Source organism: Temnothorax nylanderi, unplaced genomic scaffold, assembly GCF_030848795.1.
Source record: "Temnothorax nylanderi isolate EJ_2023f unplaced genomic scaffold, tnyl_v1.0 TNYL_tig0182_pilon, whole genome shotgun sequence".
Taxonomy (NCBI): Eukaryota; Metazoa; Arthropoda; class Insecta; order Hymenoptera; family Formicidae; genus Temnothorax; species Temnothorax nylanderi.
In genome coordinates, this window is record NW_027249244.1 from 53,116 (window position 1) to 77,437 (window position 24,322).

At 34.2% G+C, this 24,322-nt stretch overlaps 3 protein-coding genes across 9 annotated transcripts in view; 2 read left to right on the forward strand and 1 right to left on the reverse strand.

Annotated features, from left to right (window-relative positions):
* LOC139778392 (estradiol 17-beta-dehydrogenase 11) overlaps positions 1-8,049 on the forward strand; it is an 8,842-nt gene extending 793 nt beyond the window's left edge. The window contains exons 2-7 of the mRNA XM_071716306.1: positions 4,615-4,806; positions 5,398-5,757; positions 6,862-6,976; positions 7,079-7,163; positions 7,256-7,366; positions 7,660-8,049. Coding sequence (XP_071572407.1) covers positions 4,618-4,806; positions 5,398-5,757; positions 6,862-6,976; positions 7,079-7,163; positions 7,256-7,366; positions 7,660-7,732 — 933 coding nt within the window. The 5' untranslated portion in view covers positions 4,615-4,617 and the 3' untranslated portion in view covers positions 7,733-8,049. The remainder of the gene's footprint in view (positions 1-4,614; positions 4,807-5,397; positions 5,758-6,861; positions 6,977-7,078; positions 7,164-7,255; positions 7,367-7,659) is intronic.
* A 575-nt stretch (positions 8,050-8,624) lies between these two features.
* On the reverse strand, positions 8,625-10,153 carry LOC139778410 (uncharacterized). Its single transcript, XM_071716324.1, has 3 exons — positions 9,972-10,153; positions 9,323-9,456; positions 8,625-9,040 (listed from the first exon to the last, which is right to left on the reverse strand). Exons 1-3 carry the CDS (start codon positions 10,126-10,128, stop codon positions 8,708-8,710), a joined length of 624 nt encoding a protein of 207 aa, XP_071572425.1. The 5' UTR covers positions 10,129-10,153; the 3' UTR covers positions 8,625-8,707.
* A 2,237-nt stretch (positions 10,154-12,390) lies between these two features.
* Nkain (sodium/potassium-transporting ATPase subunit beta-1-interacting protein) lies at positions 12,391-24,120 on the forward strand. Of its 7 annotated transcripts, none has more exons than XM_071716334.1 (7): positions 12,395-12,780; positions 13,871-14,008; positions 14,205-14,285; positions 14,372-14,563; positions 14,681-14,741; positions 15,883-15,916; positions 20,102-20,240. In XM_071716334.1, the coding sequence occupies exons 1-7, from the start codon at positions 12,727-12,729 to the stop codon at positions 20,109-20,111; spliced, it is 570 nt and encodes a 189-aa protein (XP_071572435.1). In that variant the 5' UTR covers positions 12,395-12,726; the 3' UTR covers positions 20,112-20,240. The 7 variants fall into 7 exon arrangements, with proteins under 7 accessions (XP_071572430.1, XP_071572435.1, XP_071572436.1 ...); XM_071716335.1 differs by lacking the exon at positions 20,102-20,240 and adding an exon at positions 16,490-16,621; XM_071716329.1 differs by lacking the exon at positions 15,883-15,916 and having other exon boundaries at positions 12,391-12,780; positions 20,102-24,120.
* Positions 24,121-24,322: the final 202 nt, after the last annotated feature.

Here is a 24,322-nt window from a genome sequence, read left to right on the forward strand (position 1 = left end):
TAATAATACGAGAATTATACGACCGTCATAGTATACAATCAAATTAATCAAATTAAATCGCCATTTACGGTCCGAGATGGATCTTGGTAGCTCAATTATTATATATTTTTTTGTGTATGTTGGAAAAGATATGTGTAATACACAAAAAATATATAATAATTGGGCTACCAAGACCCAGAGCGAACCGTAAATGGCGATTTAGTTTAATCTATAATAATATTAATTTTTATATCGTAAATGTACAAACAGCTGTGGCAAACTTGCAGAAATGACTAATTACCTAATTGCTTGCTTTTCGATTTATATATCTATATGTACTTTAAACGAACGGCAGCAAAACTTCATCTTGTCTTTTGCAAATAAAGTAGTTTCTGTGTAATATGTCAGGAACGTGATGACGTAGTGGTAGACAAAGTGGTTTTAAAAAGTATGCGTTATTATTTGGAATGTGTATCTCTATATACCATTAATCTTTTACTTCAATCGATTTGCCGTAGAAGTATATTAATTATACAGAACAGTATTGAACATAAAAATATACCTACGAATCATGACTCGAGAGTAATGCATGTGACGTAAGATGTCGATCCTAAAGCGTTACATGCAATCGATTGATCAAGTATTTATTAGTTACCACTATGTTTCTTTGTTATTGACAGAGATTTATGACTGCCCTTACTATCAGCTTTGTTCTGGATTTCTTTCAAGCATGAAGCAATATTTAGCAATATAATTAACATTTAATAATATAATTAGTTAAATTTAATATTTAATAACGCAATATTAATTTAATTTAATAATAATTATAATTAAATTTTAATAATATAATTATTAAATTTTAATTATAACTAATTTTTAATATAATTTTTAATATAATTAATATTATTTATCAAGGATACAATTGAAAAAATAAATACAAAGAGAGTTAGATAGATAATCAGTTTTCATCTTGAGCCATTGTCTTAAGGGTACAAGGAAATCCTTCGTGAGATTCGTCTAGCTGCTCCGTGAGATATGTTACCTAAGAAAATGTAGAAGTTCGTTTTGGAATTTGAAACTTGAAAAAGTTAATAACTAATATTTATCGGAAACTGCAGGGACCGCCGATCAACGCTCAGTATAAAGTTTTTCTATTTTTCTGTACTTTGGGCACCTTAATGAGAATGTAAATTAGATTGTACATCGAGTTTATATACAATATATACATTATAGAAGATGAAGATGTAACTTAATTAATGCGGCCCTGGACTGCATAATTACTTGCATTATGAGTTATAATCGCCTATCAATCTCTACGCAGAACGCGAAAAAATTCAAGTTTCCTCTGACTAATTGTCAGCCTCAATCAGTAAAACGATAATATCGTAATTAATGCCTTTAAGGCAAATTAAGTTCCATCGACTTAAATTTACTTCCATATAGTTACATTTAGATTTTTGTCAGCATTTTGCAGCAACAAAAAAATTGTTATTATTGCTACTGATAATACAATGTTAATTACGATAAGGAAACTAATAATCAGAAAAATGATCATTTAATTTATTCCTCGTGCATTATATCAATATTTATCATTGCCCACGGAATATAATTTCAGATTTTCCCGAACGGTATAGCTAGCTTTTCATTTTTCTTGTATATAGCAAGATTATTATATAACAGGTAATAGATATCTGATTGCGGCAAGTGTGGGTTGGATAGGCAAAGCCGATTTTGCTTACTCTTACTTGGTAGAAAGTGGTGCGCCCGCAAAGATAATATAAATTATATGTCGTTATGTAATAGGAAAGATAGCGTCCGCTTTATAAACACCGCGCCAGATTTATGGCGCTGCATTTATGACTAGTGTTGCGTTTACGTGCACAATTATTGTGTCCTGCAAACGTTTCCTCATTTTTCGCGTTATTTACAATGAGTCATTCGCATTTTTCTTTACTCGCGGATAGACAAGCGAAACGGCGTAAGAGCGTGAAAACGGATGCTTTAGCAGAATGTAAATTGACAAGCTGACATTTATGGACGTTAAACCTCAATTCGATTACCGCTTTATATTCTTATGACTTCCGTCGTACCGATTGTTTCATCAAAGTTCCTAGCGTGCTGCAAATTGGTCTTTAATTGCGCGACGGTGCACTTTTAATATCGAAATTACATTGCATTGAGCTACGTGTTCTTTTACACGACCATACGACTTTCTCAACTGTATTACAAAATTACTACATGTTATTTATACCGACAGTTATATAAGAGTATGATTCATATTAATACAAAGAAACGGTTTTACAAAATTTTTTAGATCAAACACTAAATTTATATGTAATTTAATATAAATTATTGTGATTTTAAGCTAAACATGAAGATAAAAGTTTCGAAAGCAATATTATATGTTTTCCTGATGTCAAGATTACGCCGAAGTACGGCGCAACCATCAAAGTTTTATGTTATTCAAACAGAAAAAGAACGAAATGGCAACTTTACGGTTTGTTAAACCGCACCACTATGAATCTTCTTGAATTTAGTACACATCCAGTATTACAAGCATTCATATAGAACGGTTAATTTATCGAGTCAAAAAGTTTCATGTAGGTACTTCCTGATTAAAAAAAATTTTTCTTTCTTCATAATTTTTCGGAACTTTTATATAAATTTGATAACATTTTAGAAAATTTTTCAGATTTTTTTATACAAATTGGGACACTTTTCAGAAGTGTTGAGAAAATCTACGTCTTTTCTACAATCTTTTATGTAAATTCCAAAATATTCTAAGATTTCTTATTTTTAATTTCCAAAGGAAATTTATACAATCTAAAGAAGTTTAAGGTATTTTTCTAAAAATTTTTATAAATTTAAAATATTTAAGAATTCTTAAACATATTATGAGATATTATGAGAATTTTTTTACTAGGAATTTCTTGATTATAGTTTTTCTGTCTATCTTGTGTAGCTATAGTTACAAAATATAATAATATTATCCCAGTAGGTAAGCAAGAAACATCAAGAAACGTTTCAACTATGTTGCATTAAAGTTACAATATTGCTGCAATGTGCTTGAAATGTTTTTTGATCTTTCTTGCTTATTGGGATGTAATTATGACATAATTGAATTACGTATACAGTTACATTTTAAACAATTTATTTAGTTACATTTTAAACTATTATTTTATTTCTTTAATTATAGTATTTAATTCTAGAATTATAGTAAAGTTACTTATAAATAATTACATAAAAATCTATTTTATTTATATTATAATTAAAATTATAATATGTAGGAAGAAAAACAATGAATATTTTTTTAAATTAATGTTTTAATTATGCCAGATTAAAGTAGCAGAGTGCAATAAATTCTAGGTACTTATGATACAGGCTTAATATTTCTGAAATAGGGAGATCGCGCTCTATTTGACATGTGCACTTGTAACTTTATTTTCCTTCTTGTGCAGCAAAAACGTTAATATGCTACGTCAATCTGTTATATAACACCTAATCGACTTTTTTTTAAATGGTTTTGTTGCATTTTGCAACTGATTCTGGAGTGTTTTCATCATACTGGCCTAATTTAAGATAGAAATGAAAGCAAACACGTTTATTACACAGCCACGTTGAGAAATGCAAATTAATTTTCGGGTCTGCTCGATTAGTTTAACCATATACTTTTCTCAATGAAATGCGACGATTACGGATTAAATCATAGAGTAGCAAAACTTTATTATCATATAACAGTAAGTTTCAAGTTTTACTAAAATATATAAATTTAAATTTATCATAAAAATTATGTATTGTAAAAAATATCGTATTAATATAAAACGTTATACTTATAAAGTATATTTCGCGTTTTGCTACGTTGAAACGATTATACACAATTATATATGCAATTGACACCTTCCAATTATACAATACATCAAACTGTGTGGTGTAGTAATAATATAATATAATCTAATCAATAATATAATGTAATCAACAATATAAACAATTTAGAACATATTTCGTAGAGAATTTCTGCAACGATATCTGACATAACTTATTTGTTTAGACTTTATTTCATGTTTAATTAGTTTGCTTTCACGCCTCGATGCGATGATCGTAAATCTTTTAGGGTGCTTGCTTGTCTACAAAGTGCTACATTCATCATTACACGTCTTGTGGTAGGCACACAGAAATTTACATGTTACATAATCACTTGTGCTCACAACCGCATTGATTAGGTACTTTCTCGTGTAAAAAGGCATTAATTTCGACAGAGTGCAAGTATAATTTGTCATGCCTCTCTAGTACCTAACGAGAAGGAGCTCGATTTGTTTATGAAAAAAACTTTTATGGATACTTGTAATAAGTGCGGTAAAGAAGGAGAATTAAGAAATGTATTAATTGAGATAACTCCAGTGATTATCTTGAGACAATATCATTATAATAAAAATTGTACTATTATTGCTACAGTATTTTAACGAATTAGAATTACATTATTTATTGAAAGAAATAATAATAATTATATATATAGTTTTTAAAAGTTAATAAATAACCAAACAAATAAATTAATTAGTTAATTTATAGTTTACATTTTAGACAAGACTTTTGAATTGGAGCATCGCGATAAAATAATTAATTTGTATTATTTTGCAGTGGATGATGCTACGAGTTACCGACGAATCAGTGATTACAAATTCAAGAAGAGGCTTCTCGATTAACTTTTTGTTTTATCTCAGTATCGAATTTGTAATTGGCGCTGTCATCTCTAGTATCTTAGCCATTCTCGATGTCATAAAGTCTCTTTTGCCAAAGCCACCAAGGGATTTGAGCGGCGATGTAGTTTTAGTACGTACACATTCTATTCATATACTTTAAATTGTACAATTATTACACTTTTATAATTAATGTTAACAATTTAAATAAATTCAATTAGGTAATTAAAAAAATATAATTTATACGAAAAGTGCGATAAATTTTATTTGAATTAGGATTAAAAGAACTGGAAGGAATTAATTCTGCATGTGATACAATTAAATGTAACAAATAGTTATCTTATTAAGATTTTGCATTTCCTTTCTATCGCGAATTAATTACATTATTCGACAAAACATGCACAAGAATAAAGGTAATCGTTGATTATATATTGTTAAAAAGATATTTATGATTAATATATGACTTATGTTAAAAAAAATACATTAAAATCCCTTTTTTACAACTTTAATAGCAAATTTCTCCAAATTGTGATGATAGAGCAATTTGATAAGCGGGGTTGTATTTATTAACGCAAAGAGAACTACGAGATTACCCTCATTCTTGTGCTTAAAAGAAGTTCATATTTTTTGTTAAGCAGTGTTATTACTAAATTCGAATTATAGACTTCAACAGTCTTGAAAATGCGAAGTATTTTTTTTAGTAGACAAATATTTTCTGTAACAGATTGCCGGCGTCTCGTCGACCCTCGGCGAGTCTCTCGCCGAGGAATTCGCGAGGGGTGGATGCTCCGTGATCTGCGTGGATAACGACTTTAGATCCGCGGAGGAGATAACTGCCAGGTTAAAATCGCGGTGTAATAGAGTGAAGGAAATCGGGCCTGACCATAGGGAACACGAGCGGGAGTATGTAGGGCCGACAATGACAGCGTACGAATGTAACCTGCTGGACCGTAATGCCATACGCGAGATCTCCAAGAAGGTCGAGGATGAGGTTGGTGGCGTCGACGTCCTAGTGACCTGCGCCGGACAGCCTTATCAAGATATTTTCGATACGGTCAACACGACTCTCATGAGCCATTATTGGGTGAGCGTCGGCCAACAGTTGTGTCCTTGAAACCAATCATATCATATGTAACGTTAAATCGCGACTGGTTGTTACCAGCCGGTTTTAACATTGTGAAAGTTGAAGAAAATTTGTTTGAAATGTTAATTACATATTAAAAATGTATGATTTTAACGATCTAATAACGGACTCAAATCTCTTGGAATAAAATGCAACGACAACTTATGGTGTCAGGAATGTAGGTTGCAGATCTATTTTCAACATAATGATTTTTTAAAGATATTCAAGGCCGCAACATTTTTAATAAAGAAATATTTATTTAAAAAATTTAAAACAAACAAAACAAAAATGTATATAATTAAATATGTAATTATATTCGGTTTTCAAGTATCTTGATTTTAGAATTATATACATATAAAATTTAAATATATCAATAAAGGACCCCGCACGTGCGATTTTTATGAGAATGTTTTCGGTCAATTTTCTTGAATTTGTGATATGTTGTATAGTTTTACTCCGCTAATTCAGCAGAGTCGACAGAGGAGAACTACAACATATTACAAATTCAAAGAAATTGACCGAAAATGTTTTTCTCATAAGAATCATGCGAAATTCTTTATTATACAATTAGTTATATTCATGCAAATTGAAATAAAAATTACAAATTAAAATTATATTAGATAAAAAATTCAGTAATTAATCCTCGCAGGCCGCACTGGGGTCTGGAGGACCTCAGCCACTTTTTGCTCATAAGTTTCTAAAGAATTCATATGTATTGTAATGTTTTTTTTTTTTCAATTAATCGTAAATTTTCTGATAATTATGATGGTAATCTCAGAATTTGTAAAAAAAATTATTACCAAAAAATACGCATCAAGAAATATAAATAATTGTTCCAAATGTAGTTTCAAAATTTCGTCCCTGAGACCCCAGTGTGGCTTTTGAAGGTTAATAATATTAATTAATAAAACAATATAGAACTTTGTAATGACAATTTTGATAAATTCCCACATAGCACGTAATATTACAGAAATATTACGTGCTATGTGGGTTATGTACGACACATAATAATTAATGCATTTATTATAAACTGTCCAGTTTTTCTTTCTTTTTTTTTAATTGCAGATGGTTCTGGCATTTTTGCCATTCATGCTACAACGCGACAGAGCGCACATTGTCGGAATTACGCCGATTACATCGACCCAGGATGTATACTTGAGCTCGAGGGCGGCGATCGCCGGTGCGTATGTATTGTCGATCATAAAAGCCAGTCGTCAAATCGCGCGCGGTAAACAATAAACGTCATGTATCGGTTAATAGCGCGTGATTTATTTACATGTAGGTCTGATGGAAAGTTTGGGTGAGGAATTGAGCAATCGTAATAGTCATCTCACCTTCCTTGCGATTTCACCGACGATAGCACGCGGGTGAGCCCCCTTACGAAAAGAAAAGAGAACAAAGAATATTCGTCCGCTGTTCCCCCGAAACGCTAACTTTGTATCATTAACTTATATTGCAGTTCGACGAGACAGGAGGAACAACAAATGGCCAAGGAAGTTGTACAGGCAGTCAGAAGGGGTCAGTGTAGCATTAGCATTAATTGGTGCTCGAAGATGATGTATCAAATAAGGTAAAGAGGTCTAATTGATAATTATTGCCGAGATTTATATTAAACATTTATATTAAACACGAGATATTATATTAAACGAGATATTGTATAGATTTATATTAAATACGAGATATTATATTAAACATTATAAAGATTAAATATTTTAAGTCAAAATTAAACTTGAAAAAGTCAATATGTCAATATCTTTGCACTATTGAATAGTATAACAGATTATAATTTTGTGGCAGTTAAGTGGTAATTCTTCATATGGTGCGCGTAATTTTTAATTGACTTTATGCTATCTTGTATTTCAGTTGTGCGATCTATAGCGCAATAACGATGGTCTCACAATGGCTTCACATGCAGGGATGCGATTATTCCTTTTAAATCCTGTTCTTGCTCATGAAGCGTGAAGCATTCCAGTCGGCCACCGACACGAGTGTGGGAATTCGCGTTTTCTGTCAGCGAATTCCCTCGAGATGGTCAGCAAAAAACCTTTAAAAGTCGAGTAGCATCTTCTCATGAGTTGTGCGAAAAATAATTATCCCAATTAATTATTCATGCTATAGAGTCAAATTAGAATTATAAATTGTTGTATATTATAATGTGATAGTACATTATTATACTGCATAAAGAAGAACTTCGTAGTTTTTAAGAAGATAGATTTTCTGTTAATAAAAATAAAACGAAAATATTTGCCCTTACGTCTTTTATCCTTCTCATCAATCTCATCAAATGTGTTATGCCCGTATCACACTAGCGATTGACGATTGCGTCTATGTATGCGTTTACGTTTCTTGAACAATCAGAAAGTAGCTGCTGGCGATTCCGATTCGCGATTTCCGTTCTGACTGGTCAAAAGACGTAGATGCAAACGTAAATGCAATCGCCAATCGCTAGTGCGATACGGGCATAAGACATATTACATGAAATATTATATTTGTTTGAACTGTTCTTTCTACAGAGATATTGCTAAAAAGAACTTTTAAATTTTTAATATTTTATACAATATTATTTTGGTAAAAAAAATTTTTGTATAAATATATATATATATAAATACATACATCTAAATTATTTATTAAAAGCCCATGTATATTGCAAGCGTCAAATTTGGTTTACATAATTAATTTATAAGTTTTAATAATTTTAATATTATATATGCTTTTTCTGTATTTCTTCACGTATTTCCCCACAAATTATACAATATACTATCTCGTACAAAAGTGCAAAGTATGTTAAAGTTGTTAAGGAAAATCAATGAAGTAAATTTTTGTACATATACTATAATTTTGTCGTTTATTTGGTCTTGTTGAGAAATATTTTAACTATAATTTATCTTTATTAATCGCCACAAAATATAATTTATTCGCCCATAAAAAAGCTCGTCATTGAATCCGGTAACAAAACGTCGTAATGGCCATTTTCGGAGCATCCGGTGAACAAGAGCCTCGCGGTTTCGTAGCCGACGTTCACGCGGTTATGGAAGACCAGTTTGAGCTCGTATCTGCCGGGAAGTTCGCGATAGATCGAGAGATTCATGCGATGAAGTTTCGTGGCCACGGTACACTCCAGCTCGCTGGCAAACGTTCCCACCAGGCTCATGTAATCATAGTATTCTTGGCAATCCGAAATGTTCCACTCGGCCATCACGAACGGCTCGTACTCGCGCCAATTGTCCTTAATGTGCTGCACAACCTGCCAAATGATCCATATGGCTCTTATACACGACCGTCATATATCAATTACTGCCTGAATTTCTGTCGAGTCGACATGGTAAAAAGTAATACTTAAGAGACAGCGATATATATAGCATTCGATTTAACTAATTAAATTTAATGTCTGCCGTCGCGAAGGGATTCCATTTTTAACTTCGTTGCAATTGATCTTTGACATTCGTGATATTCGTGCAGCAAATTTTGTGTTTATGATGTTTATATGATATGATTATGATATTCATATTAATTATCAGAGACTGACCGTCGTTCGGAGCGACTGGTGCTCTTCCTCGTTTCGCCACAAAATGTAGCTGATCGCTCTAAACGTGCAATTGCCATCTCCGTATATCTTGCGCACGCGAAACGTGCCCTCGTTACACCTTAATAGAGCCGTACCTTTGAGGAATCCAAAATATACATATTACTAATTATATATTTAATGTTAAATGCGTTTGTATGATAACACTGTTCAACAAAAAAATCCACAAGAACGAACGTAATCGTTTCTCGTAGTTCTTTGGGCGTTGAAGAACTGAAGTCCTAACACTACTTAATTTTTTTTTAATAAAACTTTTTCAACATTACATATTGTAATTATAATTTATCAAAATACACTGAAATAGCCCTTTTTGCAACTTAAACTGCAAATTTCTTCATATTATGACATAGAGTAATTTGATAAAGCTTGTATTTAGCACTCGAAAAACAGGGAAATAATTATTCTTGCTCTTGTGGTCGAAAAAAGTCATTTTTTGTTAAACAGTGTAATCGGATTTTCTTCAAATACGAGTATATTATTCTGACAAATTAATCTCAGAATCAAACATTTTTTAAACGCTCATATGGCGTTTGAAAAGTTACCTCTTTTAGATGTTCGAAAATGCCTGTTTCTACGCTTTCTGCAAGTGCACCTTGTAACTCGCGTTGAAATTTGTGCGTTGGATGCCCAACGGATTTGCCATGCAGGATTACGTTTATTTGGCTGAGCTTTCGAAAAATTGCCGATGATTTTGGAATCTCCTCGACCGAAGAAATGCTCTTTTTTTTCAAGATTGTGTCCTTTTTCATTCTCGAGTAATGTGCGGTGGTGATCGCAATCTTCTAAAAAAATCATATCCGCTTTATAATTTTTTTTGGTAATTATGAAGGAGAGGGGCTTCCTCGCCAATTTGGCTAAAACTTTACAATTTTGTGTATTTTGCTGCGTAAAACATGAATCTGTAAGTTAAAATTATCGCTCTTAATTAGGAAAAAAGTTATTAAGTACTAAAGTTGACAGTTGTGTGGTTAGGATGTCTGTTATTTATTATACTTTGTATTTATAGACCTTTTAATATCATGCCAATTATTTTCTGCTTTAAAAAAAGCATAATAACTCTATTTCTATTATCTTTTTTAACCATTTAATTCAATATATTATGGCATATTCAGTACAACAAAACTGCATATTTTCCAAATAAAATAATAATTTATGTTTTTTGTTACAGAAGACAATAGTTGAACCAACCATATTCAGAACAACAAAACTGCATATTTTGCAAAGAAAATAATAATGCCATATACATATATTGCCATAATATATTGAATTAAATGATTAAAAAAGATAATAGAAATAGAGATATTATGCTTTTTTTAAAGAAGAAAATAATTTGCATATTGAAAAGTCTATAAATACAAAGTATAATAAATGACAGACATCCTAACCACGCAACTGTCAACTTTATAGTACTTAATAACTTTTTTCCTAATTGAGAGCGACAATTTTAACTTATAGATTCATGTTTTACGCACCAAAATACACAAAATTGTGAAGTTTCAGCCAAATTGATGAGAAAGCCCCTCTCCTTCATAATTACCTTTTTTTTTTCGAGAAAGTAAACTTCTCGGTATCTTTAATTAAATTTGCACTGATATTGTCAAATCAGAGAGATTTGTATAAAATCAAAATACAAATCTCTTTTTTGTAAGATATGTAAATAAAAATTATCAGAAATATATCTCCCAATGCAGACAATTATATTATTCTTTTATAGCAATTCTTCTAGTATCTAATGTTAATCAAATAGTAATCTTTTTTAAGCAAGTTTCTACCGTCTTTGAAGATACGTGTGCAGAAGTAAAGCCACCACAAGCAAGGAAGACAAAGAGTTTTTAGCAGCTTCGACAGTCTTGACGTTGAAAGCTCAATTTGGCTTCAGAGATCAAGAAGTCTCATAAATAACTATTATCAATTATTCTTGCGTTTATAATTTTTACATTGTGTTATAATAAATAATAATTATGCAAATACTTTTGGAGTAAATTATAAATTAAGTATGATGTGAATACACATGGTTTGCTATTTGGACATTTCGTAGCTTGAACATAACAATTTATGGTTATCGATTATCGAATACATCTGTTCGTTCAATTATACATACATTTCCTTCGACTTTTCGCAATCAAAACGAAATGAGTGTGTAAGAAAATTTTGAAGAGAAAAAAGATGAAAATAAAGTGCAGAAATATTAAAAACCAACAGATTTTTAATATTTAAAAATATGTTTAAAAATAAATTTTATAACTAATAATGTTTAAATTTGAGTAAAAATATAATGTAATAAATAATATATAAGAAAGTAAATTAAATCAATTATTATTAACCAAGAAGCGCTATTTTTGTTCCTTTTTCCTAAAAAATTGTTTGAATATCTAACTATAATTAATAAATTTCTATTAAGCAAAAATATTTCAGTAAAAAGGCAATCATGAAGCGTAAGCTACTTGAATAACTGGATATTTGAATACTTAATTATTAGCGAATGGGTACCAAATTGTATATTCGGATATTATTTATTTCCGAGTATTGACTTGAATAAATATCCGAGTAATCGAATATTACTCGCGGTGAGTGCAAGAACATTTCGGTGAGTAGATATTTAGATAATTAGGTTAATTATCCGATTTATCGCTAGTTTTATTTTAAAGGACACGTTTCTTTCTCAACGGCGGGAAAATTCGTATTTATAGCTTGGTAGACCTGATCGCGATATCGTGTCGATACATATCGACCTATACTTACAAACTTATAACTTTTGCCATTTACTCTTTTTTTTTAATACAAATATTTCGCATTATCGGTTAAGGATTCTAATTCTCTGCACCTAAACCCATATCTTTTTTCTTTTCAAGAACGTTACACAACTATATTATCCCTAATCGAATAGAATCGAACGGAATAGAGACTAGCTCTCGTTTCATTTCAGCGTTGACAAAGCAACACGTTATTTCGCACAGCTGCCACGGGATGTCGAGGGAGGGGAGGTGAATTTCTTACACGTGCCGCGGTGGTGGCCAGTCGTTCGCCAACCGTGACAAAACGAGCGTGCGTGCTCCGGAGTCCGCCTGGCTCCGCCTGGCCTACGAGCGCACGTAGGTGCATGCCACTTGCGGCGTTCGCCGCTCGCGCACAATAGCGATATACACCGCGTGGTAGGGAGGGTGGGACAAGTGTCTCAGGCCGCTCAGGCGGCGAACACAGAAAGGGGAAAGCGGAAAGATGGCGATGGCGCATCGGTATTACGTGCCGCAGTAGTGATGCAGTGCGAGCGAGTGCCGCCGTCGTCGTTTGCTTCGATCGTACGTACGCGCGCGATCGCTCGCTGAGCGGAGCGCGGGCCAAATGACATGGGAATTTGCAGCAGAAGGCACTTCCTACTGACGATATGCAGCCTGCAGCTAGTGAGTGCGCACGCTAATCCGGATGCGTTAGCCAGCCGCTTTCGTTCTGCCGCAATGTATCTGGCTGGCTATGAATTGCCTATATATATATTGCACGTATATGTATATATGCGCGACTTTATCTGCACAGATTGTGTCGCGTATATTATCTTTTCCTGTTTCTCTCTGCCGATTCCGCGATCGTGATGTGATATTAGCGTTAGTCACGCTGCTTTGTGAGAGCGGACGCGCACTCGCGCAGCGTCCATTGGGAGAGCCGCGGAAGAGCCGTTACTACCACGTTTTTTTCCCTTATCGTCGATTCACGAATTATTTATCGTGTCGTTTTATCGTATCGACCCGGGTCCGCGGGCTTATCTCGAGGAACTCCCTAAAAAGGGAGCCTTATTGCGATTTCGTTACATCATTTCATGGACGTCACTCTCCGATAATATTGGAGCATTTTTTTTACGTGTTTTAGCATGCTACGAGTGACTTGCTTTTTGTGTCAGAAGTGTAAGAAAGTAATTGTAATGCAAAATTAATGAGCGTTCTCTCAGATTTCTTCTTTGGAATGTTTGAAGGATTTCTCCGTTGGAATGCTGTAAAATCAAATTTCAATATCTAAATGTAATGATTAATGCATGAAAATTCTATATGTATATAGAAACCAACAAGTTAAAAACGTGTAGAAAATAAATTTTTGTTTAACAAATTTTTTAAAATGTATATAAATATCTTATATTTGTATTCTTCTCGTCATTTTTTCATTGACAAACATTTATGCTTTGTATTTTATTGTAAGACTGCTTACCAATTTTTATTGAATTTTATTGATGAAACAATAATGTAAAATAAATCTTTTGAAAGAATTTAATAGTAAGTTAAAAGTTTTGGACAATCTTTTGTGTAGCTATGTAGCGCCATCAAATGCTATGACTCAGAATGACTAATTAACCGAGTATTTAGAACATAGGGCAATTGTCGTAGATTAAGAACGCTCAGAAGGAATCAGTAGAAATTGAGTTGTTCGTCACTTATCACTTTATATTACGCTCTATGTTGGACGCTTGTGCGTTGTGTAGTTAATTAATTTTATTTTTACTTTCAGATTACCACCATAGAACGTCAAGTCTTCGACTTTTTGGGGTTTATGTGGGCCCCGATACTGGTCAACTTCTTCAACATTATCTTCGTAATTCTAGGATTCTTTGGGGCCTTTCAATATAGACCTAAATATATCATATCGGTGAGTAATTATTCTTGATATCCACGTAAGTAAATAGAAAAAGATTTTCATAAATATTGAGGTGAGAATAATCTACATATATTTTATCATGTAAAAGTTTATATTCATCGAAATAGACGTATCTCTTCTTTATATTTATATTAATTGTCGAATTTATTACTTGTCTCTATTAAAGTAACTGCGATTCTTGTTTTAGTATTGTATATGGAATACATTATGGCTAGGATGGAACATATTTATCATATGCTTTTACCTCAATGTAGGGATACTGGACAAAGTAAGTATCACAGACACTTATATTATACGATACAATGAGTTAACGCGTACGTATAGCTGACATAACATTGCACTATTATTTTTTAGGATAGCGATGTACTTAACCTCGGTACTGGTAGTTTTTCATGGTGGTACGTGAACGGGCCAGGTTGCAAAGCTGTTTACGACGTGACGGAACCGGAGCTTTTTCGACCCGCGCGACCCACTAACGTAACAGACTGCGTGCTAGATTACGAAGTGATAGAAATTTTACACGCTACGACGCAATGTATTCTAGGTGTAAGTGAAGGGTCAATTCTCACGTAATGCATTATTATAATAACTGCGTAGATTTTGCTATTGTTATATTGTTATGCGCGTATTAGTTCCAAAATTCAGCAATTTCATATGTTTCAGTTTATGGCGATTGTCGGCGGAATTTGTCTCAGTAAAGTGTTCCTTGAGGAAGATGATAGCTGTGAGTATATTTCGAAATCGTATTTTAAGAATTTAAATGATTTTATAATTTATATTCTGAATTACAAGGGAAATTTTAAAAGAAAAGTACATTTTTTTGAAGAAAATAATTTTATTATTGCATTGAAAATAATTTCTATGTTTATTCTTTATTTGTATTAGTCTTTTATGAATTTCCGTTGACGAATTTTGCCTCGCAATTAAAATATCGGATTAATAAACGAATCATTTTAAAAAGTAATTAATATAATCTTAAAATACACAGTAATAATATATGAGCAACCACTGCTTTTTTCTTTCTTTCTTTAATGTTTGAACTTTAAAGTTTATTATCTCTTACAGAAGAAAAAATTAAGATGTACTAATATGAGTTGAATTGTGATTATTATAAGCTCTAGTTTGCACGACAACGTTATTTTACTTTTGAAACTTTCCTTGTGTATCAAAATGCATTCAAGAATATTTTAAAATATTATATTTTTGATTTCAATAAAGTTGGATGCATTATAATATTTCAAAAAATACTAGTGGTACGATAATATTTGCTTGAAGTAAGAATTAATAATCTTTCACACTTTACTGGCTTGCGGTTTATGATAAGCAATGGGGGAAAAAGGTTGTGGTTATTATTAGCAGCATATTTTCAGTAAGAAGAAGAAATGGAGGCCAAATATTATTCTATTATGTTGAGAAATGTTAAAAGTGACAAGCCATCATATTTTGATTTATTTTTTTATAATTTATACGATTATTGTTAATTTAAACATTCCAGTGATAATTAGATAATTATAAAGAACATAAATGAGATTAATTAATTATCCATTTTTTTTCTATGTAAACTGAGTACATTTTGGAAAACGCAAAAGCTATGTTAGTCTTAAACAACCGCTAGATTTTATTATTACATGTTTTCGTTATATTATATTCCGAATACATAATTGCATAGTAAGATATACTTTATTGCATTAAACTGTTCAGGAGTTTATCACCGCTAGTAGAAGTACATTTTAAAAATATCAATTAGAAATGAGAAATTAGATAAATCCTTGATAAGATTATTGATATTCTTGATAATCACTAATTATGTTTAAGTACACGCGATTATTTATTATATTGCTTGAAAAGAGGGTTATCGGTTACAGTTGATTTCATTGGTGGATTTGATCCTCCATTTTGGTAAGTCCGCTTAATCACGTTCATCAATTGCACGCCATATATACATATTTGTCTATCTTTTGGCACGATTAAATAATTTTTCATAGTATAATCATGAAGCTATAGCGTATAAATTCAGTTTTCAATATGTAGCGACGTAAAACTTTTTGCATCTTGAGGTTTGTAATTCGTATCTGTTGTTATTATTATTGTTATCATTACACGATACTGCTCAAATAGCGTTTCTTTACCTTCGCATGAACGGAATGGTGTTGTGTCTTAATACAGTATACGGTATGATTTTCACTTTCTTCAGTCAAGAATGTTACAAATACGATTGCGAAGGCGCAGCAAAATTAAGCAGACTATGCCATGTAATAGGCACGAAATGTTACAATCAAGAATTTTGAGATAGGACACTTTTTCTTCGTAAACACTTTATGGGGAGAACAATTTGGTAACATAACGATATCTTCGGCGTTACACTTGTCGCGTATTCACTTCGTCGATCGATTCGTTAAAACGCACCGCTTATCCTCGGCTCGTCGTCAGCGGACCTCATCTAATACGATGGATTCTTGAATGATATTTCAGTTGACTTTGTCGGAGGTGATGACTTCGGGTTGGCAGGCCACACGCCGTTGCATCCTATGTACGTTAGCTACTCGGCTCTTCCACCACCCGCCTACTCCCTCAAAAATTCCGCTCAGAACAATTACCCGACCGGCACAGCTAGCTCCCACCAATCTGCCTATCGCGAGTCGAGTTTTCCAAAGCGCGGCGGCGAGAAGCTGCTGGGCGGCGGCGGTTGCTCCGCGCGCGGCAAGGCGATCAACGCCGTCGGTCCCAAGAGCGACACCGTCCGTAGTAACAGCAGTCGCTCGTCCAGCCGCGATTTTCAGAACCTAGACTATTCGGTCGACTACCTGAACCCGGTGGACCATTTGCAGCGGCCGGTGTCGCCCGCGTACGACGAGTACGACTCGTTGGACAGCGCCGCTAAGCTGCGATATCAGAAAAACCGGCTGTATTATCCGCACTCGGCCAAGTACAGCCCGGTCGCGCGTATCAAGTGCCGTCAGGTCGCGGCGGCGGCGAAGCAGGCCAGGAATCCTCCCGTCAGACCCCGCGTCTTCATCGATCACGTGCGCGACCAGCCGCTGAGGTCGTTTTACTCCGATCCAAGATTGGCCGTTGATCAAGCGGCGAGCGAGCGCGACCGGTCGTCTTCTCAGTCGAAACGAGACAGCCGGCCGTTGTCCCTGCACGCGAATAACTTCTGAAACGGAGGACCTTCCCCTTTTTTATATCCAGTATTTAGGCTACTGGCCTAAAGGTACTTGTATTAAAATTGATGGCACTCTCTTCGAACACGATCGGCAGATAAAATCGCAATTCCCTGTCTTCTGCTCTCTTATAGCGAGAAGAGTAACGAAAAAGTTAGCTTAACTGCAAAACTTCTATACTACCGCGTATGGCATCCACTCGTGCGGTACGTGTAACATTATAATTCCTATACTTGCCAAATAGAGCAATTAGCGTAGCTAGCCCTTAGATGCCTTCCCCTTTAGCAGTTTCCATTGATCTAAATTGCGAGAGTTGTGTGTTTCTATAATAACATTACTGCATAATATTTATTTATTGACAGTGTTCTTCGTACTTTGCATCGAATCGACTGAAACGTCGAACTGTGTGTGTTCAATAGCGTTTGCTCGTTCGTACGAGCGATTAATGCAGTGTGACTTACCTACTAATTCATAAATGTTGCATATCTACATGTGGGATGATTCGGAATTACCCTCCGCTCTCTTCACTGCTTAATACAAACAAATAAATGATTCAATTAAGATACCAATGTGCTGTAATGGTGCAAGATAAGAATAATTTTGGACTAAACTGTTATCTCTGGCTGCCACCTTAATGCCGATAAGATTAATAGGGAGTATGAAAAGCCAGAAAAAAGAGTTTCTAATTTATACACATTTATTTGTACAGAAAGAGTTAAGAGGAGTGGACGATAAACGTGAGTCATCTAGCACATGATTCACTTACACGTACTGCTCATGCTCTACGCATAAATTTGGTATATTTACTGTGATATGTATAGAAACTGTATTTAAGGTCACGCGGAATATTTATCGTTTTATAAGTGTACGAGAGATTTTTGATTAGCGATACCTTGACAATTGTATGCATTGGGAGACCTTGACGCACGCTACGTAGAGAAAAATGTTGGTAAGACACAGCATGACCGGAACGTATTACTTAGGCGTGAAATTATACCTACAGCTTTATCAGTTTCTTTTAAGTTTATGTGAGAAACCTTTTTGACATTTGACGGAAACCACACATTTTGTGTTTTGCAGTAGTATTATTTCTAGATTCTCTCTATGTCGAGATTATATAATAAATTTCTACAGAACTCTGTCGTATGCTACATCGTATGCTACATGGATGGATAGAGGCTTTAAGTTGGTACTCTGAAACGACTAGACTGCATTTAATTAGTTCATTTTATAGCTCGGGTTTTATGGGTATGATCCGGTGCTATGAAGAGTTTTTCTTTTATTGTAAGATATTTAAATGAACTTTTAAACAAGGGAGCGCGCATGACACGATTTCCCTTCGTTTAGTAGTGCATGTAGTAGTTGTGATTTTCTTCCCTTTTTTTTGTATTTTCAATTTAGCAGACTGCAAGTACTTTTAATCCCCGAAAGCCTTCATATTCGTTTTCGTAGAAAATATCTAAATGTATAGATTAAATTTCCCTGTTATGTACGGGTACATTTAATCGAGATTTCTTTACGCATAAAATTTCAGATATTCTTTTTGGCAATATACGTTCATAAAAAATCTTATCCGTTTTGTGACGTTTCACATGTGAATGACTGATTTTTTTGCGTTATATTAAAATTTAATGAGAAATCTGAAGTGACATCACAAACGAAAAATATATATTTAGCAGATTTTATTAGCTTTTGATGTAAAAAGTAGCTAGTACGTAGCTAAATATGCCAATTACAAAGAAAAGACTGCTAAGAGAGAAATAGATATAATTATATCTTGAACTTTAATACGAGAGAAGAATAATGATTATTATATATTTACATAAATTAGATATTTTTTTTTAGAGTAGTACGAATACGTTACATGCCACAAGATCGTTATCTTTGATTAGTTACATATATGATTTCAAATGTATGTACGATATCTTATTTATAGAGATATGATGATAGAGATGAAAATTATATTAATTATGTAATATTGTACATATCTGTTATTGTAGTACTTACGTGAAGAAATTAGACAATGAGAAAATTTTTTTATTAGATACAGAATATTACTATTCCTTTATATTTGGATGGCAAATTTATTTATTAAATGTCAAATGTTACTATTTCTTTATATTTGGCTTAGATAAATAATATTTCTGAAGAGAGTCGCAGTAAAGTGAAACCTCGAATACAACGCAGGGTTTTCTTTTGTGTCACTTCAGATTTAATATTTCTAATCAAGTATAGTCTCTATCGAGCATCTCTTTCAAGTTTGTACAGAATATTTATATTTTTTTAAGGTCGTTATAATGAGTTTTGTATTTAACCACTGTATCACGTTATTTACTTTGGTGCAGTTAATTGGGAACAATAAATACGCAATGTCGCTATTCGCTTGCTTTTTTATTTATTAACCCTTCACTCTTCTTTCTTTTCCTTTTTCTAACAATTTCCTACTGTGCGGTTTTCTGGGGAACACTTTTTCGTTTATTTTTTCTACATTTCTTTGTTATTAAATTTTTGTTTCTGATGAGTGTTTAGCATCTTTTAGAAATTGTTGAGATACCTCAATGCAAATATTACTTTTTGCAGGAAAATTATTTTGATTAGAGAATTCATCATTATCAATACATTTATTTACTGAAAAGATAGAGAGCAAATACGTTTATGAAAATATTTAGTTAGTAGTCCTAAAATTATTATTCAAAATAATTCAAAGCAAAATGAACGAGACTTTTAACAATAGAAAAAAACTAGAATAAACAGGATTGTTATGGATCGTCCTAACGAAATAATGAATTTCGTTTTTCTTATACTTAACATCGTTTGATCATCAATCACTCGATCATTGTGAGTGAACAGACAAAAAAGGAGTCAGGTTGACCGCACCGCAGAATCTGATTGCCTCTTTCTCTCTTTGTTTCCTCGACAGTACGAACTAAACGAAAGAAGAAGCAGCCGCGGCCGTTGTACAGCATCGAGTACTCGCAGCCCGAGCCACCGGTGCAGGATGACAGCAGCGTGTCGCCGAAGCCGATGACGCCGCGCCGAGTGAAGCGACGTTCCGTGATCTCGCGGGACGGCACACGGCGGTCCAGCACGCGGCGCAGCTCGGTGCGCCAGTCGCGCCGCAAGAACCCGGTGAACCGCATCATGGACCACCAGGAGAGCCTGTACGCGAACACGGTCACCCCCTGCATCAGCAACCTGACGAACCAGAACGTCAGCTCGCTGTCGCAGGGCACGCTCAACTACGACCGGATCGCGGTCGGCTGGGACCGCGGCGAGCGGAACGCCGCCGAGCGGAACTGGCAGCCGGAGGCGGTGAACATGGCGGTGTCGTCGCCGACCCTGTGGCCGCCGGCTGGGACCCAGGACTCGAACGCCTCGTCCAGCTTCCCGGTCGGTCAGAGCCCGCCCGCTGGTTGGGAGCAGCATCCGACCACCAGTTCCACCCGCAATCTCACCGACAACTGGCAAGCGTCGCCCGGCGAGGTGAACCCGATGCAGTGGCAGGGCCAGAGCAACCCCACGTTTCAGCAGACCAGCACGCAGAGCCTGAACGGCGAGGACATGGAGGAGCTGTACAGCAATCGGCCGGCCAGCGCTAGATCCAGCTACAGCAATTACCACGGCGTCAGGGCGACGCCGCAGGTCCCTAATCGCACCGACGTTGTCAGGCAGAGCCAGCGACAGTTCGTCCTCAGTGGACCGCCCGCTTATCAGGACACGGTGATCTGACGATGTAGCGACTCGGGGGAGTCTCAGGTACACGCCTCGCGTTGAAGACGATATGTCGGGATAATAAATTGCAAGCGATAAAATTGGCCTTATACAATTATATCTGCCATTTATCAGATACAGTAAGTGAGATAACTGATCGTAGGTGAAATGAGTAGTAACGTTCATTTTTTGCGAATGAAAATGGCACTATTTTTGATAGCGCTAGTCGCGCACGCGACGCCTTCGATTCGATAGAAAGCGAAAATAATGAAGACTTAAAGAAATCGCAGCAATATACTCTCTAAATCTCATAGAGTGGTTTCGCCATTAACATATTAGAGTGATTGCGATAGTCACTCTGAAAGAGAGATTATTGGTCACTCTAATTTGAGTGAATGCGGGCACTCATAAAGAGTAAATTTTTCACTTAAATTTTTAAAGCAGCTACTCCACCGGAGTGATACAATATCACTCTAAAACTCTAAAGCTATAGTGAATCACTAAAAGTGATTGATAAGTGACTTTAACAGAGTGAAATTTTCCACTTAAAATTGCAGAGACATAATTCACTCTTGTGGACACCAATCTACTGCACTCGAAAAGAGTGCTTTTTCACTCAAATGGAGTACGATTTTACTCCAGAGCACAATTTCACTCTTTCTTAGAGTGACAAATCACTCAAAGTGTACAGGCTCAATTTTCACTTTTCGTTACACTTGCCTTTTACTCATTTTGAATGATATTTCACTCTTCGACTTTTAGAGAGTGAGAGTGAATTTTTCACTCTAATTTTTAGAGCAGGTACTCCATCGGAGTCATACGATCTCACTCTAAAGCGCTATATAGAATCATGCGAGTCACTAAGAGTCGATTGATAAGTGACTTTAAGAGTGACATGATTCACTCTTATGGACACCAATCTACTGCACTCGAAAAGAGTGCCCTTTCACTCAAACGGAGTGCGATTTTACTTCAACTTACAGAGCGCAATTTTACTCTTTCTTGGAGTGACGAATCACTCGAAGTGTACAGGCTCAATTTTCAATTTTCGTTATACTTGCATCTCACTCGTTTTGAGTGATATTTCACTCTTTGACTTTTAGAGAGTAAAATGTATTATTTCCCCGTCGTCGGTATTTCAAGTTGTAATAATTTCAAACAGTTGTTTTAACTATCTCAATAATTGTATCACAGTTAAAGTGATTGTTTGATAGTGTCTAGAACTTTTATGATGGGAGAAGGAGCGAACATCGCGATTTCGTCGATCTTAGATAAAGTTTTACTCGATGCGGATCGATGCGACAGATCTCTACTAGTGTTGCATCGCGTTGTACTATAATAACGTCTGTAAGCGATCTTACTTAAAGACTCGAAGAGCCGTTATTCGCTCTCTCTGGTCGTTTCGCAATATTATTTTAGAGGTATCCAAGTGATTCGCGTTATTATGATTTGCCAATTTAATATAGTAGACGACGGTCGACGGTGAATCCGTATACAGTCGACGTGATATGAGATGATCTTGAAAACGGCGCAAGAGTTAACTCTTAGATATAATCGTTAAGTTGACTCAACGCACAGATCTTGCAATGTACATTAGAACTTACGCCACTTTCAAGGTAGACAATGAAGATTGCCTTCACTCTCTCAGGATTGATCTATCTGACTGACGTGTGTGAAATTAGTGTACTTAAGATACAGAAGTTATAAAACAGATCAAAATCCTAAGAGCGTTAGAGTTTTTACGCGACATGCTCCCATTCATTCTTCTTCTCGTTGTTAAAAGGTTTCTTAGGAGCTTTACACTTATCATCCTCATCCTATTTATATCATAGAACTAAGGATCCTCTTGTTCTACGCATAAAATCAAAAACTCATCGTATTATCTGTAAATATAGATTTATAATCACAATCACGCTTGAAAGCGTATTTTATCGACAACATTATACAATCAATTTTATTTATAATTCTTCTTAAGTACGATCAACGGCTTACGCTATTTTTGACACTTTATGGCAATATGGAATCAAAAGATGTTCACCTTTTCGAAATTTATGATCTTTTCGCGATCAACTTTTTATACAATTTGTATACAACTCGTTTTTATTTGAACATTTATGTGTATGTTCGAGCGTATACAATTATGCGACAGTCTTCCAAAACTGATAGAAGATACAAAATTTTGATGCGATTCATCTTTGTATGCATTAGTGACAAATAGTAAACTTATAGAATAATAATGACGTACAATATTATATCGCGTGCAATACTACGCGTTTGCAATACAATATCAGTGCACTGTCTCTCTTACAATGTTCTAATTATTTACAATATTATAATTATAATCTTTGTATACGCTGAGAAATTGAAACTGACGCGTCTAAGCTAATTCTATATAAGTCATACATGTGTTATTATGCTCGAGATACTCTAATTTGTAGGATTTTGTTGGAATTTGGACTTTTTCAAAGTGCCAAAAGTCATTTCAGTAACAAAATTTCAACTTATTTTTACCCAATGTCATAAAAAGATGATGATTGTCCAAAAATTGATCACGATTTTCGTATATTATTCGTCAATCAAAAGAAAATTTACAAAATATGTTTTTTCCATTTATTAATTAATATGTATGTAATTATTACATACAATTTTTTCATTGCTTATATTTTTCACGCGGTAAAATGTTAGCTCGTTTATAAATGCGTCGAGAATTAGGGAGGAGATAGAAACCAAAGTTTTAAATATCAATGTACGAGTAAGATCAACTTTAAAACTGCCTCACCTGTTCTGATTGTTGTACAATCTAGAATTAATTTTGAGACTCGTTAAATCAAATGAAACGTGAATTACGTTTAATTTCTTACTTATAAGAATCTCGTAGTTTTCTAATTGTATAGGTACTTACATCAACTGGACAATTATACTTACAAATGTAATAATAGCTTCACGTACACGGCAGCTATCTTATCGATTGCGAAGCACATTACAGCGCAATTATATCGGTGCACTTTGTTTTATTAAGATGACGTCTTGCATGTCGCATTGTTTGCGTTACATATCGCATCATGCAGTTTTAAATGACGAAAATTTAGTAATAATTGTTTGGATTACGTACAGTTTATTCAGTGTAAGAGATTACACTCGAGATTTACAGTTATTATACAATATATTATATTACCGTGTAACAATTGCAAGACAATAAACGATAAATGTTCATTATTCTACTTTCAATTTCAGTAATTTGTAATTAATCCTTTATCCCATGTATCTTGTCCCTTTAGATATATTACATATAAAATATATTTATTTCAATTGTGTTTTAACATTATAGAACTATTAATAGGGTCAAAATGACTTCTTTGACATTTATAAAAATAATTATTATTTATTTTTAACATCACAGTTTCTGAAACTTTCTCTGACTTTTATTGAA